Source organism: Paroedura picta, chromosome 7 (genome assembly GCF_049243985.1).
Source record: "Paroedura picta isolate Pp20150507F chromosome 7, Ppicta_v3.0, whole genome shotgun sequence".
NCBI lineage: Eukaryota > Metazoa > Chordata > Lepidosauria > Squamata > Gekkonidae > Paroedura > Paroedura picta.
In genome coordinates, this window is record NC_135375.1 from 30,374,632 (window position 1) to 30,396,302 (window position 21,671).

The 21,671-nt window shown below is 39.5% G+C and overlaps 1 protein-coding gene across 11 annotated transcripts in view; it reads right to left on the minus strand.

Moving 5' to 3' along the window:
- Positions 1-21,671, minus strand: part of ADAMTS6 (ADAM metallopeptidase with thrombospondin type 1 motif 6) — a 140,356-nt gene that overhangs the window by 13,032 nt on the left and 105,653 nt on the right. For 9 of the 11 annotated variants that reach the window (XR_013233055.1, XR_013233056.1, XM_077347240.1 and 6 more), the window contains 9 exons: positions 20,091-20,198; positions 15,737-15,882; positions 14,214-14,277; positions 11,311-11,413; positions 10,342-10,475; positions 9,574-9,697; positions 8,225-8,305; positions 7,702-7,865; positions 6,901-7,039 (listed from right to left, as the gene is read on the minus strand). Coding sequence is in view for 8 of the 11 variants with exons in the window: in XM_077347240.1 (XP_077203355.1) it covers positions 6,901-7,039; positions 7,702-7,865; positions 8,225-8,305; positions 9,574-9,697; positions 10,342-10,475; positions 11,311-11,413; positions 14,214-14,277; positions 15,737-15,882; positions 20,091-20,198 (1,063 nt within the window). In the remaining 3 variants the exon portion in view is untranslated. The remainder of the gene's footprint in view (positions 1-6,900; positions 7,040-7,701; positions 7,866-8,224; positions 8,306-9,573; positions 9,698-10,341; positions 10,476-11,310; positions 11,414-14,213; positions 14,278-15,736; positions 15,883-20,090; positions 20,199-21,671) is intronic. The other 2 variants (XR_013233057.1, XM_077347239.1) reach the window with 2 other exon arrangements.

Genomic DNA, 21,671 nt, shown 5'->3' on the forward strand with positions numbered 1-21,671 from the left:
AGCCGCTTTGGATGCCAAAGCGCCCAACTACTCCATAGTTCTGTTCCCCCAAACCAGTTATTATAATATAACCATATTACCTTTGTGCATGGAGCAAAATGATAAAATCTGGTAGGCTGGTTCTGCCTCTCCTGTTCTAATACTAAGGACTTTAAATTCTCTCCCCCTGTCCTCCCAGCTCAACACTAAATATCCTGCTGGTATCCATGATTACTACTTCTCCATTCTTCATGTTTGAGATTATCTCTGGGTACCCATAATTATATACATCTCACATCAGACCACAGGCCTATTAGGTCTCCCCCTCCCCTCCATGTTGCCTTTAGAACCACTTTCCTGCTGTCTGACCCTTCTTGCTTTCCACACATTTTTGAAAGGAGTGTATACTGGTGTACTTGTATCCCAAGTAACTTATTAAGGTTAGAATTGTTAAACTCTTTTTTAAAAGCTTTGTTGTGTTCAAGATCAGCATGATTCTGCAAAGGACATTTTTCTTCACCAATAGCTACTGACATGGATGGCCTAATCTAGCTTCTCATCCAAGCTAAGTAGTCAGCCCTAGTTAGTAGTTAGATGGTCTCCTGTCCAAGGCAGGGTCCAATTGGGATGCACAAAGCATGTCCTGATTGGGCCCTGCCTTGTACAGGCCACACAGCTCCCGGCTTCCGGGTGCAGCATCATTGTACAGTGACAGGGAAGGTCGGGGGAAGAAGGAGGCCTCACTCCTCCCCCCCCCCAGCCTAATCTGTCAATTTAAAATGGTGCCATGGCCTGGAGCCATCTCCTGGGCGCGGCGACATTGTACAGTGACAGGGAAGTCCAAGGGGGGGGGGGAAGTGGGAGGCCTCCCTTCTCCCCACCCCTGGTGCTTAGCCCACCTCTTTTGAGAATATTAGACTGAGATTTCAGAATTAGACTGAGATTTAGAATTAGTAATTTAATTGTAATGATCAACTCTTGTTAATATTAACTAAGCTAGCTTCAAAGCCCATTCCTAAGAACGGGCCTTGAAAGGGTCCCCTCTCCTGGCCCCTGGCCAGGCAGCTTAAGTTGGCTTTGGGCTGCAGCTCGCAGCCAGATCAAGTGGGGCAGGTGGGGGCTGGGCAGCTCGTTAGCAGGGCCGGGACAGAGCTCCTTAGCAGTCCTTAACAAGCAATCAGCAGGCCGGGAGGCCCTTGTCAGCAGGCCTAGACTAGCAGGCCAAGAGGCCCTCGTTAGGAGGCCCTCCACCAGGATTCTTTGTCCAGGGCCTCTCCCCTTACCTGCTGCTGGCTCCAGGCACTGAGGCATCTGAGAGCAAAGAGGCTAGAGTCCAGGGACAGAGGGCGGGAGCTGCAGGGGCAGGGCCAATCAGGGCAAAGCTGGCTGCAACCTGATTGGCCCTATTCCAACTTGGATAGCCAGACATGTCCCACCCCCTAGGCTGTTTCATAAATATATAGAGGAACAACAATGGATAAGGATAAGTCAGATGACATTTGAGAGCCTGGATAGCTGCATGGCTTATGAGTCTGGACAGCATGCAATACACGCACACATTGGGAAGGGGGTGCCTTATATTTCCAGTCTGTTCTCTAAAATCTTCTCTGTGCAGCAAGACTCGGATACTGTAATACAGCATAGCTATGAGGAATACTCTTAAGAAAGAGGATCAAAATAGGATGAGACGGAAACAAGTTCAGCATTCCACTACCCCAATTTGGCACTTTAAACTGTATCCTATGAGCTTTCTACTTAGGTGAGAAAAAGCAGTTATACATTGGAAAAGCATGGCCTTTTGCTGTCGGGTGTACTTTGGCCTTAGAGTTGAGCTGTATATTTGTATTTTAGTACAACATAGATGCCAATGAATGATATTTGTTTATCACATAACTATATTGAGGCATGCAAAAAATAAAACACACTGTTTAAAATGATTTTGTTGCGTTTTTCCTGTCTGACCATTCTTCCCAAACAATGTTAAATATAAATTGAATACTTTTAGTATTGGTTATTTTCTACTCCTATCCCATTCAAACCGGGGCTGCTAGGGATGTTTACAAGGCAGAAATATCTCAAGAAACGTTCCTAATTCGTTCTGTGTGTACATACCTTAATTTATGAATGGGGAACTTAAAAAAAGGTAGCTTCTATCCCTGTTCAGGTTAACCTACTAGAAATATATATTATAATTTTATGAACGTAGTGACTTGAACAATAGAAAGAGGTGCAAGAAAACCATGGGTGGATTTTACACTTAAAGATTCTGCTCAGACATGATCTGCTCTTGAATTCTAAATGTGTGTGTGGGGAGGGGGGGGGAGGAGATCAAAGGTATTCAGTGTTGAGAGAAAGGCACTTAGCAGAGAGTCACTTCTTGTCTCATATTTCAGGACTCAGTTCTGGTTTTCAGATTCCTGAGCTAAGCTCCAGTAAGGTTTTTGCACAAACTAAACTGGAAAGATGGATGTGAGATTAAGCAAGAAGAACTTACTGATAACAAGATATGGATGGGTGGAGTGGAAAAAGATAACTTGTTTTTATGATGGTCTCCTGTGGAACAAATAGAAACAAGGAGTGGACTGAAGTGTTGTGAAGGATAAAAAAAAATGACTGTTCTCTTTTTGTATTTTGCTAGTTATGGAAGTGGTGGGGGGTGTCTGTAATTAGAGAGGTGCAGAACCTTTAAACTTTGCAGGAAAAATGCCAGAACTCTAGAATACCCAAATCTTCCCTTTGATTACACTGGAAGGAAAGTGAAAGAATCTCCATATATAAGACTACGTTAGTATTGTTATTTGGGGCAAAGCCCGTTTCACCCACACCTGCACTGTAACCTTCTTAGGTTCTGGCCCTCCTCCCCCTGCTCCCACTCAGTCTTGAGATCCAGCGTGGTGAAGAGGTTAAAGAGTGGCAGACTCTAAACCCAAGAGCTGAGTATGATGCCTGACTACACTTCCATATGCAGCCAGCTGGGTTGCCAAATTCCAGGTGGGGGCCTGGAAACTTTCAAGAAGATGAAAGAGAGAAAGGCAGGATGAAAGAGTTCCCATCTTCCAAAGGCGAGTCTGGCAGGCTATGGAGGGGTGGGCTGCCATCTTCCCACCCTCCACATCTTCCAAAGACTGAGCCAGTAAGGCTGCAGGGGAGGCTGCTGCCTTCCACCACCACCCGCATTTCCCAAAGGGAAGGCAGGGAAGGCCACAGGGGGGCTGCCTCCTTCCTTCCCCTTCCTCCACATCTTCCAAAGGCCAGGGGTGGGGGGCCAGTGGGGTAAGAAGCACAACTGCGGCGGCCTCCACGTGCCTCGTGGCCACCTGGCCTGTATGGTGAATGCCGCCGCGGGCGGGTGGCAGAGCAGCAGGGGCGGCTGGAATGGCTCGGAACCAGAGGCGGCGGGAGGTGAGGATTGGTGGCGGGCACTCCAGGGACCGGCCCAATCTGGATGCTGCCAGCTTTGCTGGGTGCATCTGGATTGGCCCGCTGCTGCTGGATTCCTAGGCCCAGACAGACCCGGACAGCAGAGCCGAGACCCGGACAGCGCCGCCCAGATGGCTCTTTCAACTTTATTTAATAGCCAATGGTTAAGATATTCAAAATAAGATAAAATATGTAAATCTTTAAATGATTTGATTGCAAATTCTTACGTTTGTGACACTGATTTTTTTAAAAGTTCATGAAATACTGCTGTTCTCCATCTCTTATATAATGCAGCATTTTCAGCACTAAATTTCCAGTTACTAACTCGCTGTAAATTCACAACCTGAAATTTATTTCTGCAAAGTTGTATAGAAGGAAAGAGACTGTTAATTTTAACAGACTGCTTCTACATAGCTCAAAATAGGATATATTTAATAAAGCCAGTGAGACTGTTGGCCCTCAGTGGGAAGAATCTTGAAGCCAAACAAGACAGACAACCCAGATGTCATCTGGCTAGCCAAAACATATGTTGATCAAGTTAAGAATAAACTATTTTATAAAGCCTTGTATTATTGGATTTACTTTATAATACAATAATGGTAGTTGCCTAAATACATTTCAAACCATTACTATCCCACTGAAATACTATTGTAAAATTCCCATTAAACAAAAATGTTAAAATAAACAACAAAGTAATACTACAGACAGTATTTTTAAGCAATGGTAAGTGACGACAAACCAGAAATATAGGAGTACAGCAGAAAGATATATGCATGCTTCTGCACTTGTAGACCCGCCACAACTTACAGTTAGGAAGGTGGATGAGTATAGTGTTGTATAGAGTATACAACAAGTTTAGTTGCATTTTCAATAATATTTCAATTTGTATAAGCTGCAGTTCTATATTTTAACTTATTTGGATCTAATGCTTTATGTCCGAGTTAAATGAAAGAATGCCTTTGCCTATACACCCTCATCCTCTAGTTTTTAGTCTATAGAGCATTGCTTTCAGATACACGTTTGACTTCTAATGGCAACCTTTTTTGTTGCTGAAGGACTCACACAGTCACAAAATTATAATTGGGAAAACATGAACCCTGCAGCAGTCAAGCTTTACTTGAAGACTGTCCTACGTAGGGGAAGAACTGATCAAGAATACACTCAGAATCACTTCTCGCCTTTTGGATAAGATCAAGTGAAGAATGCATTCAGAAGTATGTAGGGATATCATGAGTAAATATGAATTAATTAATAAGCACCATGGAAAATGTGTGTACTTTATTATAAAAATGATTTTCTTGTGTAGTTATGTTTTGTAAAACCTTCTTTTCTACCATGAACAGAATAAGTGATTTAAACAGCTGGTCCAGGAACTCACATCTCCAACATACTCCCCCACCCTCCCCCACAGCTGAAATATAATCACCAAGAAAGGTTTCTAGACAGATGAACAATAACCAATATCTTTTTGTCTCTTTAGTTTTCCTCAGAATAGGAAGCCCATGATTTTCTTGGGCACATATTTCAAATGACCATAGACTCTGGGGAGGCCTTGAGAAGCCTGCTTCTTGCTGTAATTAAAAAATGAGGAGTTGCAACACTGGGGGGGATGCAGCATGACAGCAATTCTGTAAAAAACAAGTGAAGCCACATCACTTTAGGAACTGCCAAAAACTCTATGGTAAAACCATTGTTTCTAGTGATTCCTAAAGTGCCATAATGTCATGCTGTGCACAACATGTTGATTTAAAGAAATATATCCCACTGCCTAAAGGAGTGGCAGCCAGAAGAGAGCATTGCTGGCAGGCAGTCTCTCACCACAGCAGGACCCTGGTGACCCTGGTATTGATGATCCAAATGTTTACATAACTTTAGGAGAACAATGATCTCTCAGTCCACAACAAGAAAAAACTTAATTGTAAAAACTTTCTAATGTGTACAAAGCAAAGGAAAAACAAAATAAACACAATCTTTTCTTCCCAAGTCTACAAATTAGCCCTGTATACTGGATTAAAAGGTAAACAGAATAATTATTGATACCCAAATTGTTTCCATATTCTGTTTCTCTATAGATTATTAATTATCATGTCAATTAACTGTAATGTTAATGACTATATTTTCAATTACACAAATGGATTTTCTTATGGTGGGTCTCTGTTTCTCTCTTCCTCTGAATTTTGCTGTAGTTTGTCTTTATATTATAAAAAGTTGGCTGACCTCTAACCTAGAAATATGCTGGTAGCTTTTTTACCTTACCATTACTATATTAGTAATGGTACTGCCATTGAAAGAAGCCGGTGGACTCAGACAGAGTTCAAGAATGGTGGCTATTATAAGCAGAAGAATCAGAACGCTTAATTGTGAGAAAGGGAACCTAAAATGTTTTCCAGCATGGTCAATAGGGCATAATATGAGATAGTGAAATGGTTTTGGAAACAATAGGCAGCAGGGTAAAATCCATATCAAGCAGTTCTTAGCATGTTTCATTTTTGTTTTGGTGATCTTGAGAAGTTACAGCACATATAAAGGTAAGGGCAAGCACCCTGTGCAAGCACCGAGTCATGCCTGACCCTTGGGGTGACACCCTCCAGCATTTTCATGGCAGACTCAATACAGGGTAGTTTGCCATTCCCTTCCCCAGTCTACCCCCTAGCAAGCTGGGTATTCATTTTCCCGACCTCGGAAGGATGGAAGGCTGAGTCAACCTTGAGTCGGCTGCTGGGATCGAAATCCCAATCTCATGGGCAGACAGCTTCAGACAGCATGTCGGCTGCCTTACCACCTTGTGCCACAAGAGGCTCTCTACAGCACATATCTACATATCTAAATTACACATATCTAATATTTTCCTCATAAATCTTATCAGAAACATTTTCCAAGAATGCTCACACAACTGATCAAATACGCTTTCTTTGACAATCATCTGAACAGATAACCAGAATACCCAAATGCAGTGTATATATTTAATGACCATAATTATATTACACTATGGGCCAAGCCCGTTGCATTCAGGAATACAATGGGTGCTAGACTGGGGAAGGGGGGGGGGGTGGAAGAACTTGGTGGACAGCCTCCCCCTCCACCCAGGACCTGGAAAGGCAGTAGGCAGCTGTTAGGGAACTCACCAACAGGGGCCGCTCTCACACAGCAAGGATCTGCAGACTCTGAACCTCAGAGGGAAGTGGAAGGAGGAGGGGATGGTCAGGGGTGATTGGCTGGCCGTTGGACAGACAGACAAGCTGGTTGGAGGAGGAGGCACTCAGGGGCAGGACAGCCATCCAGAGTGGGTATTAAGCGCTGAATGGCACTTAAGCTATGAGACACGTTCCAAGCCCTCATAGAATTATATTATGTGGAACAGATTACAAAATGTAGGGTGTGGGAGTGAATGAGTAAACAGAAACTCCAAGAATACCTGAAAAGGTATTTAAAGTTATATTTAAACCCAACTAAATTATGTTTTTGTCACCTTAATCGTTCACCTTTGTTGGGAAACATTACCTCCAGCACAAGTAGCAGAACATTCTGACCAAGGTAGGTAATTCCATGCAAAACCGACTTCATTGTCACCACTGCCAGTGCGAGAGATGGGAACATTGAATTTATACCTTATCCCCAGATTCTGCTCCTGTAGTAAAATCTGCAGTTGAAAATAACTGGTTATACCATTAAAACACTTGGAAAGAGTATAATGAGCTTTAAAGAATGGCTGTGTGTTATTATAACTTAGCTTCTAGGAAACTGTTTTGTAAAGCAGTGTAGATGTTTTCCAGAGACTACCTGAGTCCTTCCCAACCAGTGAGTAGACTGCCCTTTTAAAATGATGCATTAAGCAAAGTTCTTTATGACTTGCAACTGAATTAAGATGATTCTTGTGAAAATCTCCATGCCAGAAGTATTTCTATAAATCTCTCATTTTTGAAGCTGCTTGCTGTGGTTGCAGCCCATTCCGTTAATGTACGCTTTATACTCCTGGTCTATGACTGTAATTAATGATTTCTTTATTGCTTTGTTTCATGTGAACTGCTGTTTGATAAATATAACTTTGAAGCCCAATTAGTGCATGGAAATAATTGCATATGGATATTATATTATATTTATTTATTTTTCATCTTAACCAAAACAGCTTGGAACAGCTCGGAAGGGGGGGGGGGGGTCAAAGGAAGAGCAAAATCATGCTGTTTATGTGCCTGACAGAGGCCAAAAATCGCAATCATGTAATTGGATTGATATTTTTAATTTTCAACACTAGCTTGTCAGTCAAGAATCTACATTTTTGAAAAGGCAGTTAAATTACATTACCATGACTATGAGGTTTTCTGAGATAGGACCTAAGGCTTCCAAAGATTCTGGTTCATCTGCTGGTCTCTTGTAATGGAAAGCTGTTCCAGCAACATCAAATTTTCTAGGCCAGTCAATAGTCCAGGCACCATTAATATAATAGTCATCCTCTTCTGATTTTAAAGCTTTAAAAATACAAAAAGTTTAAATATATGGATAGCCCTGACTGTCACCATTACAACAAAAAGCTAACTTTCCTCTTATTTCTTATATTTCCATTATTGCTTTAAAAGCTTCATTTAATATTAGAGGCAGTCTAAAAAGCAACTGGTTAAGAAGTGAATTCATCCACCATCACTGAATGGTAAAGTTAACTAATAATGATAAATTTATTTTATATCCCACCTCGGTTGACTTGAGGGTAAAAACAGAATAAAACAATACAAATACAAATATGATACATATTTAATAAGTAAATTAAATTATTAAAATGAATATTAAAACTACCGATATTTTTATATTTAACAAAAAAGTATCCTCTTACCAATGTAGTTCTTTGACACTGCCACTTCTTTGATTTCGATGTGAACTGAACCTTTTGGAATTTGAACTACTTCCATGTAGCCTGTAAATCAAAAGTAAACCTTATTTTATTAATAATCTATACTTATGCTTGTTAAAATTCTTAGGAGTGACAATATAAAACAGAAAGGACCCAAGGGGTCTGGACAGTATTTCCTATTACATTGAGTACACAGACTAATGATTCTGCCATGATGAATCACAGAGTTGAAAGGAAGTGAAATCACACCAAATCCAAACTCCCAGATTAATTTATGGATCCCTTCTCTTCACTGTTTGTCACACTTCATGATCAAACCCCAGTACTGTTAAATATATATACTAAATAATTATACTATTAATTCAATCAACATTTGCTTTTTTTGTATAACTATACATTATTAACTTCCCTTATGACTGTTGCAGAAAATGATCTAAGAAAGGAAAGATGACAAACACTTGACCACAATTAGGATGGACATGAACAATATCTATGAACTGAATCATGAACCCAGTCTGCTTGCAAACTAACCAAACTGGACTTTCAAATGAGTAGCCGTGTCGGTCTGAAGTAGCACAATAAAATCAGAGCTCAGTGGCACTTTTAAGACCAACAAAGATTTATTCAAGGTGTGAGCTTTCGAGTGCAAGCACTCTTCGTCAGACTAAGAACTGACCATCATAACAGTAGGAATATATAAGCAAAAGTTAATCTTGTTACATTAATAAACTGTGTCACAGCAACCAAACACAGCCACATGTTTGCTCACGCCTTGAATAAATCTTTGTTGGTTTTAAAGGTGCTACTGGACTTTGATTTTATTATCAAACTGGACTTGTGAGATTCATGCCCAAAACAGCTGAGCTGCAGGGGAAACCTGCTCCTGCAGCCCAGTTGTTCCAGGCTCTAAGCTTTAGATCAGAAATAGCTTAGCTGTGGGGCAGTTTGTTCTGAGTAGCTCAGCTGCGCCTGCAGCTCAGCTGTTTCTGGTGGGTTTTGTGGGGAGGAAAAAGCAGGGATTTAAACTCTTGCTTTTTGTTCCCCACAAACTTCTGCTAATTGCCTTAAAAGTTTATGGATGTTTGTGACCTGGTTGCAGTTTGAGAACTTCAGTTCAGTTTGTGAACCATGGACTGGCCAAAATTCATCATGAATAAATGTCCATGCCCAACTGCAGCCACAACTTCATTAAATGTTAACTAGCACTAAGAACAGTTCATAGAAGAGCTTGTAGAAAGTCCCTAACTGCTGGCTAGGTCATTAGAGCAGAGAATTGTACCTGGCAGAAATTATACATGTGAACAAGATATGATTTATAGCTTCAAACTCACCGCCTCTTGGCAATGTGTCATTGAAAAAGCCTTCAATAGATTCACATGTACTTCCATCTCCTCCACACACCCGACACCTGTCTTCTTTAGCATCAGATCCCAAAATATTGTCACATCCAACATGCTGAAAATTTTAAAAGGAAAGGTTTCTTTCTTTAAAAAAAAAGAACTTCAAGGGTAGATTAATCGCATTACTTCAAATTATAATTGCAACTGAATAATAGTTGCTTTCTGTACATCTTCCTATTTTATTGTGTTATAAAGAAAAGAAAAGCAATTATCTTACACAGTATTTTATACTTGAAACTTTCAGTGGCATATCATTACATGGCTTATGACAGACAGCATATTATATAATGTTACGCATTTGTAATACTGCAGTGACTTGAGGTGGTTCTTAGTTGCTGATCCATCACATTTTAAGATCTAATTGTTAACTTCGTAAAGGAAAAAAAAACTAAAACCAAGAAGTGGTTTAGTTATCACTTTTTCTTATATAACGGTAATCTTCATTTAAAAGACATGGGGGCATATATTTGGAACACAATTCAGAACAATGGGTACACAACATTCCAAAGACGTTATCAATGTCTATTTAACTCCACTGCAAGTTTTTGATAAAGTAAATATAGAAGACTGGCATAACCGCTGACTCTAAAACTCTATGAGTACCACTGACAACTTTTGTGTCAGAGAAAACTGTTGCGTGGAAATGCTTAAGTTACTTTGTTGTACTGCTAAATAAATCATAGTTATATAAAAATGTACCTTGCATTCTCCATTGATACAAATATCCAATGAATCTGCGTTGCACTGTGTTCCATCAATGACTGCAGGGGCACGTTCAGTGTAAAAATTGTAACCTTCTGCTAAGCAGTTTAGTGCACATGGTTTAACCCCACCTAAACATTTTTTAAAATACAGGATTAATCCTATTTCCAAAGAGACACTCATCCATTCTTACACTTGCAGACCCAAAAGTATGTGTCCCATTACACTCCTGCACTCTTTTCTTGTCCACTAACCTCCTCACACTTACAATGTGCTCTGCTTAGCCCACCTCTTTTGAGAATATTAGGGACACTGAGATTTCAATATTAGTAATTTAACAGTAATTATCAACTCTTGTTAATATTAACTAAACTAGCTGCAAAGCCTGTTCCTAAGAACAGGCCTTGAAAGGGTCCCCTCTCCTGGCCCCCGGCCAAGCAGCTTAAGATGGCTTTGCGCTGCAGCTTGCAGCCAGATCAAGTGGGGCAGGCGGCTGGGCAGCTCGTTAGCAGGGCCAGGACAGAGCTCCTTAGGAGGCAGTCAGCAGGCCGAGAGGTCCTTGTTAGCAGGCCCAGCCTAGCAGGCCAAGAGGCCCTCGTTAGCAAACCCTCCACCACGACCCTTTGCCCAGGGCCCTCTACCCTTACCTGCTGCTGGCTCCAGGCACTGAGGAATCTGAGAGCAAAGAGGCTAGAGTCCAGGGACGGAGGGCGGGACCTGCTGGGGCAGGGCAAATCAGGGCAAAGCTGGCTGCACCCTGATTGCCCTATTCTAACTTGGACAGCCAGACACGTCCCACCCCCTAGGCTGTTTCACAAATATATAGAGGAACAACAATGGATAAGGATAAATATTGGTAAAAGATGCAAAAAGCAGTGTGTTTTCTATCCAATATCTAATTGTATATGTAAAGGCCTCTATTATCTATAGTTGGATCACATCCCTTATTATTAAACTACAGATTACCTCCTGTATAGGGTTTCCAGTTGTAATATTTTCCTCGGAAAGGCATATTGTCAAAGTCCGCACACTGCTTCTCTCGAAAATCACGGGCCCCCAAAGGACATGGCTAATAAAAATTAAGATAATATATAATCTTGATTAATGAATATTAAGAAATATTCTTTATTTATTTATATCCAGCCTTTCTCCCCGATAGAATTATATCACCTGCCTTTCCCCCATTTTATCCTCACAACAAACCTACGAGAAGAATATGAGTTTGTTCTTGTATACCACTTTTCTCTACCCAAAGGAGTCTCAAAGCGGCTTACATTCACCTTCCCTTTCCTCTCCCCACAACAGACACCCTGTGAGTAGGTGAGGCTGAGAGAGCCTTGATATTACTGCTTGGTCGGAACAGGTTTATCAGTGCTGTGACAAGCCCAAGGTAACACAGCTGGTTGCATGTGGGGGAGCGCAGAATTAAACCCAGCTCGCCAGATTAGAAGTCTACACTCCTAACCACTACACCAAGCTGGTAGGTTAGGCTGAGAGTGTATAACTAGCTCAAGATTACCTATTAAGTTTCCATGGCAGAGCAAGAATTTGAACCTGAGTCTCCCAGAATCTAATCTAACCACTACATTCCACACACTCAGTCACTGGCATGACTCAAAATATGTTCAAAGAACTTCTGCATGTTAACTTTTCTAGCATTGAATTTTTAAATTTTAAATTAATGGGAAAGTTCTGTTCGATAAAGGTCAGATTCAGTTTCCATCAGCACACTGAACCTGCTACAAGAGAGTGCTGATTTACATACCCAATGTAGTTGCAAAATAAAATTACCATAAAATATATTTCAAATCACTCATTTTTCCTAGTTTTTTGATTTTCAAGCTAGTATCTGTCATGAAATTAGAAATGAATAACTTTTAGTTATTATTATTATATTCAAATAAATGCTGCTGCTCACTCTGCAGACTAACATGGCTATCCTTCTGAAATTATTCTCCTAAACACATTTAAGCTTTAGATCTAATGTCTGTTGAAATTTTAAAAAAATATTCTGCAGCTACTTTTGACGTCTTTTCATTTTTACAGAAAACGTCTGATTCATTAGAATTAAGACACTGTATTAGTTCAATTCTACAGTTTGCTATAAATGACTGATACATTTGAACATATATCACACAATTTTTCTCAATCAGGCTTGGTGGAAAGACTATTTCAATACTCCTTTATGCTGGTCTCAGGCAGAGGTTTTTCACCTATCTAGTCCTTTCAATTGGAGATGTCAGGGATTGAACCTGAGACCTTCTGCATGTCAAGCAGATGTTCTACCATTGAGCCCCAGTATCTCCCTCATCTTGCATTGGGCCTGACATTCAATTCTACTTTATCAGCCATCATTAACATTAAGGAATCCTATTGAATTCTGCTGCTGAATCAGAAAATAATAGTAAGTCAGGTACATAGACTGTAGACAGGATGGATAACCAATCACACAGAACTAATCTAATTTTGCTTGGGGCCTCTGATACTTTTGTTTTCAACTTCACTAATCGATTAAAATGTTTCTAAATCTAAAGCATTTTATAACATGTTATACCAGTTATCTATACAGATTAAAATTGTAAAGCCCCAAAACTAAAATAAAATTAATAAAAAGCAAGACTTAGCAACTAAATTGTACACGTTGTCATTAGCTAAGTCAGCTGTTCACCCTCATATCCTAAATTTTAACATCAGCACACATGTTATCAATCAAATAATATTCTAAAAATCTTTGATCAAAAATATATCTGCTAGGAGTTGGATGTGTTGATTCCAAAATGATGGAAGGGTTCAAAGGAAATGCAAAGAAAATAAATTCATTGTTGAAATAAAGGAGTAGCCAAAGGGGAATTTTGTTTATGAATTTTAAGAATTTTAGGGAGTAACTCTTGTTAAATTAGAAAAAGAATGGTAAATGCTGACCCAAAACAAAACCCTTCAGAAATCAGTGAGTGTAAGCAACATATTTTTCATCTAAATACTGACAAGCGCACAAAAACTGCAGCTTTTAATGTATGCATTAATCAAATTTCTCTCCCTTCAAAGAGCGATGAGTAATAAGAGACAACATAAATACTGAAAATGAATCTGTCTCAGCAATTTTATGCTTCATGAAACACAGATAAATTATTGTACCACCAATGGCTACAATTTCTATCGCCATTAGAGATACAGCACAATTCAAATTGCTGGATGTTATAATATTTTTATATTTTCTTCATGACATACTAATTCAAAACATATATACACATTTAACATGAAATGCAGACCAAGCATTTTTAAGAAGATATTAAAAGAGATTAAAAGATAAAAAAATCAAATATTTAATTAGGAAAATATTAACTGGCAGTATTCAGTTGAGGTTTTCTTTAAAAGAGAAAGCTTTTGGTTGCCCTTATGCTTTTTCAAACATTTTAGGACCACCTATAGCTTCTATCCAGCTTTTCTATGTGAGAAAATCCCTATAAGTTGCACACATTTCAATCTTGCAGTTCTGGTAATATACAGCTTCATATTTGAAAGGCTACAAATTTGTCAGTGCTTTCCCTTGCAATTTCTATGTTAGCACATAACTAAAGCAATAGTCTTTGAAGAAATCTGTTGCAACACTGAAGTGGGGGGACTTAACACAGTTTTTTACATTTGACATTATATGCTACCTCTGCAGAAATTTATTTGGGGCAGCTAGCAAAGTATGTATAAACAAACAAACAAAAAATAATCAAAACCAGCCAGATAATTGTGATAAGCCCCATGTCAAAGGACATAAACAGCATAAAAACAGCAATATGACATTCCAGAAGTTAAAAACAGCAGTCATAAAACAGCAGTATGCAGGCCATTAAGCAAGTTAATTTTGAATTACTCACATCAGTATTACAGGATCGGTATCTTTTCCTTTCTCCGAGGCAATATTTTCCTCCACCTGAAGGTCTGGAAAAATATATGTCATATGAATATTTATATAAGAAGGATGTACCAATTAAAAATTAATAGAATCATCAGCAGTATAACAACTTGGTTCCAGTATAAACTCTACCTTCGGGTAGAGAAAAGCATCACATAAGAACCAACTCTTCTTCTTCTAAACTAATGATATGCCATGTTTTTAAAACTTTGGGTTTAAGTAAGCTTACTAACTCCATTGGGCAAAACAAATGTTTACCATTTATGAATTATACAATTCGATTTAAATAAAGATGAGATTATTTCTTCTACTTACAATTTCATATCTACTAACATTAGACACAATACTGTGGAATCTTAAAATGATATACACATCATTAGTTTTCAGATTTTGAAATTTATACAGTAAGAAATTGGTACTCTCACATAACATCATATTAACGGAAAAGGTACTACATCCAAAGCTAAGCATTTCTTGGCTGCTGCAATCAGTTTTAGGATGAGAGTAAGATAAATTAAATATGGAAAATTGAGGTTCAAGAACAATCTGGTATTCTCTGATGAGTGAATGCCTGATCCTAAATTCATACAACTTCATATATGGCAAAATAAATCATGTTGCTTGTAGGAAATCTCATCTCTAGTTTCACTGAAACTGAGCTGAAACAGACTAACAAGATTACCATTCTACAAGATACCATGAATCCATTCAGTGGAACAATGTGCATACCTTGACTGATAGAAACAATTGAGCCTATATAATTGAGGTTTAACTGAATGTGTTAAACCATGTTTCATTTTCATAATAGATGGCATAGCTATAAAAAGCTGGAAAGCTGATTCAATTAAAATTTAATATATTTTGTAATGATAATTATACATTTTTTATGTATGTGCAGATTTTAGCTAGTGCCAGGGGTGGGACAAAGCACGATTTTTGCGAGACCGGAAACCTGTGGGAAACGATTGAAACGCTACTGGATTCCACTACAAAGACAGGTATGCGTAACACCGAGATTGCACTATTAAAAATAGCGTTTCCGCTTTCTGGAACCAATTGGCAACATTGGTCCTTGTGCGGAAAGGCCCTGAGTAATACTAATCTAAGCCCATTTAGTAGGGTGTAATTTTACTTAGGATGGCAGGTAAATCTATAGAAGGGACATTTCCTCATGGACTGAAAATCACAAACCCATGAATAAGTTTGTACAATTAATTATTTTGTATTTGAGCTCCAGAACTATAATTAGCTTATGATGGGTTGTTACTGATTGTTCAGTTTACTTTAATAGGAAATATTGCTAAATATTAAATGTATGTTCTCTGTTTACAGTATATGATTAACAAATATAGTTTAAAAATTTTGGTGTATCTAGCAAGCTCCACTAGAAGACAAACATTTTTAAAGATAACACATGAAACCATACTTTGAAACATTTCCAAATATGCCTTTTTTTACTGGCTCTGGCTTACTTTAGCTACTTACGCTGGACTGTCACAGTGTCTTATGGACGATGAGACTCCTCCCCCGCAGGTTCTGCTGCACTCTCCCCAAATTGACCAGGGACCCCAGCCCCCATCTATGCTCTGGGGCCAAGTGCCAAAAGGCACGCATTCTCCCTGATAACACCACTGAAAAGATTTCATAGAAAACACAGAATTAGTTTTGAACTAATAGAGTTATCAAGACAAAAATATACAGGTCGGCATTGACCAATTATAGCCATCAGCATTCATTGTATAGATAACAGTCAGATGTTTTACTTTCTTAAACATTTTAAACACTGATGAAGTCAAATGTTAATCTCCAAATTATAAATCCCTGACATACATGAGTTTATTTTTTATTCCATACACATCTCTGAATTCTCTCATTAAAAGTAACTACAAATTACTGTAAATCTTCTTTATAAATTTAGAATAATGTTAACAGTGTTTAAGGAAAATTCTCACCTATTCTTAAATAGCTTAAAAGTGCAACATGGAAAATTCCCCAGCTGGGAATTTTTATGAGAGTTAATTCTTTTTTAACTGCCCCCCCTCCCAAGCTAAAGAATGGATAATGTTACAATGGATGTGGAATTTCAAGCAGTTTTTCATCTATACTTATACTGCAGACATAATAAAAGTAATGCCAAGACACTAGGAACAGGGTACCAAAAAATCTTTATACTCTGCTCATTCAAGTGTTCAGGTATGGAATGAAAATATGGACTGAAATTTTAAAGAGGCAATAGCTGAACTATATGCCTTGCATTTTGTGAATGCATGGGACACAAGGTCAGTACAAGAGAAATAACTCTAATAAAATATAACCTGAACAGGAATATTGTATTGAAATCAAACTAAACCATATTCTGTACTCCTGATATGAAAACAAATGAGGTTGTCTTATCTCACTGAAGAAAATCCAGAAGAGCACAGGAAATATAAGATTTGTTGGATTTCATTTCAAAATACCTGAGACTGTTTGGTCATATATAGAACTTTTTAAACAGGAATTTTACCTGATCCTGAATTACATATAGGATACAAAATATGTTCAAATTGTAGAATAACAGTTTGTTACAATAATCTTAGTTAAACTGTCCCCGTATATATTAAAACAAATGTTGCTAATGCCATTGAGAAAAGGTGTGTGGGGTTTTATTTGGCATCTAAGGTGACCAGATTGTCCCACTTTTGGAGGGACATCTGGAGGTACCTGGCAAATTGTACTTATGTTGAAATTAAAATATATATATATTACAATATTATTTTTGCGTTCTATGCATTCTTTGAAACTTTTTGTTGCTCAATATAGACCAACTTTTTAATCAAGAACCCCCCCGGTCAATGGTGTCTCGCTTTACCAATGTTAAAATCTGGTCACCTTAGATAGCATAATTTATTTTAATATAATAAATAAATAATAAATAAAAAAACGGGGACCAAAGCAACAAGGTTTCAGGTGTGCTGGAAAAGTAGCTATATAATCCAGAACCTCTTTATTTTCTTCAATTTACATCATCAGCAAATGTATAATCCCAGAAAGAAATAGAATTTTAAAACCTTGTGAACAACTAGATTAGGGCTTGTAGCCTGAGAACAGTTTAATGAAGGAATATATGAGAATATAGTTGATTTCAGATAAATCAACAGTAGATCCTACAAGCAGGTTAAAGAGAACTAATTCCTCTTCAACCTATACCTAGGGAATAAAGAAAAAAATGGAATTTGTGTCATGGCTCAATGTACATCCACTTTAGAGGGCTAGGAAATGACACCAGGCTTCCTGATTAGTAGATGGGAGTCTAAGGTTTTGTCTTCATCAGATCAAATGGTTTCTTTTCTTGCGCAGTATGCCTAGTCATGGCAGTATGTCCTCAAATACCTCATGTCACTGGTTATTGGGCAAAAGTCTTCCCCCTCCCTCTGCCCTCAGTGTATCCTTTTTCCTGCCCAAAGGATCACATGACAAAGCACTTTCCCCTCAGTTTTCCCTTTGTCGCTGTGAGGAACTAGAGACCATAGTAGATCAGCCCACAGCAGGGAAGAAAGGAAGGATGTGTGCCTGAACAAAATACCACTCGACATTCAATGGTTACAAGTAAGCGTAACCCTGTTTTCATCATCATGCCTTATGTGCAGTCCCATATGGAAGAATTGTAAATTACCAAGGAGGTGGGTGTGGGCTGATTAGCAGAAGATAAACTGTAGGAACACTTTCCCAACAGCTGCCTTACTCTACATCCAAAGAAATGTGGACAGTGTGGACCAAGTGACCACTTCGCAGATGTCATCAAGGGACAGCTAGACATAAAAGACACTGACAAAGCTTGGCTCTGGTAGAATGGGCCATCAGCTTGATGGAGTAAGGCAAATATGTTTCACTATGAATTAGTGGTCCCCAACCCCCGGTATGGAGATCAGGACCAGTCCGTGGATCAGTCAGTACCGGGCCGCAGCCCAACATTTCCCTTTCCCATGGCCTAGGCCTGGCATAGGTCCCATAAACCAGGACACAAAAGGGAACACAGGGCAATGCAGAGCCTGAGTCAGGCCACACCTGGGACTGGCCCGACTCACTGCTGGCATCTAGTGGAACTATGAATTTGCCTTGCCACTGGATGACTGGTAAGATGGGGCTAATTCCCAGTGTAGAAATAGTACAGGACAGCTGCTGGAAAGTTTGCTGAGAGGGTTGTTGTTCCTGGCCCCTTGGAGGCTCTGTCCAAGGCAGTAGGACCTTGAAAACACCATCATTGAACAAAAACAGATTGATCTGATATCAATGGTCACGAAGTTCTCAGAATTGGAGAGAGACATACCAGTCAAAGTGGAAAAGGTTGGCGTCAAGGCCATTCTGAGTGCCCATCAGTCAGTATTGAGACTCCACTCTGAGGTGAATCGGTGTCTCGACCTCAAGGGGAAAATTCCACCTCAGCTTCATGTGATAGTAAAACACTGATGCTGATATGGAGACTTATGATGCTGAGGTGAGAAAGTTCAATGTCAGGGTGAAGGCAACTGATGTTCTTGGTGTTTAATCTTCTTTGATTTCTTGCAGTTCTGATGCTGAGCAAATAAGTGTTGGTAACTTCATAGGTACAAAGGCCAATAGGGTTGGCGCAGAGGCTATGGGGGAAGCCCTTGATCTTTTTCAGGTTGTGCCAGTTTTTCTACTTGGGAGAAGTCTGGGTCATCAAAAGTCTTCTCCCACAAGACAATGATAAGCCTAGCTACCCTTCCATCTCTGGCTTTTGGCAACAAAAAACAGCAGACTGGCACATACCTATATTTGAGGGACTGCCTTGTGCCCTACGTCCCTGGCAGGGCCTTATGCTTGGCAGATTCAAACTTACTGACCATTCCTGGCCCTGATGATTGTTTTGGACTATTTTGACCCCACATTCCTCACATTGTTTGAATAAAGCCATTGTAGTCTTCAGTACTCACAACATGAGAACAGCAGAGATTGCAAAGGCTCGTGTTCTCATGGTGGCAAAGAAAGAACTGAGGGAACAGTGCTTGCCCCACCACAGTCACGTAATCCTTTGAGCGGGAAAAGGGATCTGAAGGTGGAGGGGAGTGGGAGAACAGACTATAGAAAATCTTATAAAAGCTTGGTAGCTCTTCCTGCAGTTGGCTTGTGACTGTGTGGTCTCATGTGTGCTTGCACAGAAGCCATGACACTGAATAAGACATATCAGCTCCCAGGGCACGTGACTGAGGTTACCATGAATGGTGCTGTTTTCATGCCCAATCTGTCCCAAAGTATTAGTAATACAATACAGATGCACTGGGACAACAATGGCAATAATAAATCAAGGAAAGGTCTCCTCTCTTCAATTTCAGTTGTTTTTTTAATCCTTCATATGAGTCCCAACACGTTTCACCTGTTGGCTTTATCAAGGGACAAATATAAGTGTTTCACACATATTTCTTATATGCAAAAAACTTGTCTCTTGGATAGTATGTAAGGTCGTATTAATCGCAGCTCTTAGCTAATGGCGTTTTAGTAAGTATTAGTAAGGCTATGATGGTTGCAGAACATAAGTAAAGGGAGACAGTTAGTGCCTAGAACTTTACAAAATGCCTTGGCCAGAGACATGCATGAAATAGCAAGAGACTACCACAGAGAACACTAAGCACTCTTAAAATCAACATTTTCTTAATTTTGTAGGATTTAATGTTTTTGTGGAATAATTCTATGTTCAATTATAGACAATTTGAGCATTTCATTATAGAACACTCATAGATATTAATAAAGACCCAGTTTCCAGTTTCATATGTCTTTCAGTGTTTGGCATTACCTAAAACAATCACAAAATAATCTGAATTAAGTCATTTGAACTCACCCCCTTCTCAATGCTTCCCGTTTGGCAAAGGGTACCTTCAGCTGCTGGAATACTGTTGGTAACACAGCGGTTACTTTTGCTCAGACACCAAAGCTCTCTACACACTTCCTGGGAAAGAAGGCAAAAGCAAGTTGTTCAGAATAACTGAATAATATTTGACTGTGTGCCTTAAGACACACTCATACACTTATATTTGTCCCCAAAGTAACATCTCTTTACAGGTATATAAGATCAACATGAAATATGTTTCACATTATTATATAGAATGATTTCACATTTGCTTGTTTCAAGATGACATATTTTCTAAACCTGTGGTTTGAATTAGCATATAAATCAATTGTCTGAATGATTTACCATAAACCTCATTAACCATGCTTGGCTCTTTGTAAACAGTTCATCACCGTATGGTAGTGATCTTGTTTGGTGACAAAATGCAAATGATCAGTTTACAATATGAAAAATAGGTTAAGAAAAAGGACACTGGATCTTGGACATTCTACCAGCAGTCCGATGTTATCAACATACCTCTTGAGTTGAGTACGTAGATCGCTTTTCTTGAGTGAGCTTACTTGCATGCCTCTAATACAGATACTTCAGAAGAGCAGAAAACTCCCAGTTTCGGGGAAATAGGCATGGCAATGAATATGCATTCTCCCTAGGGGGCTATTTTAGTACCTTGTATGTGGCAACACCCACTATCACTTAGCCAGCTTCCATCTCTAGCTTGAGAGTTGATTACATCCTCTTGGAGTCCATGGTAGTTGTTTTCAGTCTTAAGAGATTCAGACTATTTTCACTAGCTGTAGTTTCCTCAATTCACCAAACAATAATCACTCCTGATAACAACAGGATAGAACAGCTAGTGTACTATTAGTAGGGTTGTGCACTTTGGCGTCCGAAGTGGGCGTTCCAGGCTGAAGCAGCCAGCATCGTGGCGCAGGGGAGAGGGGAGGGGAGGCACCGGTGGCAGCGTGCAAGCCGGCACCTGCACACAGGCACAGAACTCTGCACCTGCATGTGTGCGCTGACTGGCGCGCTGTTGTCGGCACCGCCCTTCCTTCCTATGCCGAAGCTGCTTCAGCCTGGAATGGCCGCTTCAGACACCGAAGCACACAACCCTTACAGTTTGAATCCCCAGCATTGTACAAAGAAAATGAAACATTCCTCTTTCTTAATACATGGCTGAGGAAGAGAAAATGTTCTGCAGGGTTTGCACCCTGTCAAAATCATTCTTACTGACCTTTTGCTGCTAATCTTGACATACTAACAAAATGGGGGGGGGGGGGATAGAACTGTCCCTTAGAACTTTCACTTCCCATTGTGGTTCCAACAATAAATCTATGAAAACCTACTGTAAAAACCTGACCAGTCAACCTGGAATAACAACATCTGAACCTCTCATCTGATTACACAGCCAAAGCATGGAAAAGAGGTCAACATCATATGGTAGTATCAGAAGCTAATGACAAATACTACCAGCTTTTTCTTTGCAGACCTATTGTGCCTTTAACAGCTGTTGAACAGCAAAAATAACAGGTTAGGCTTTCCCCAGAATGAAAGCATTTTCTGTTGCATTTCCGC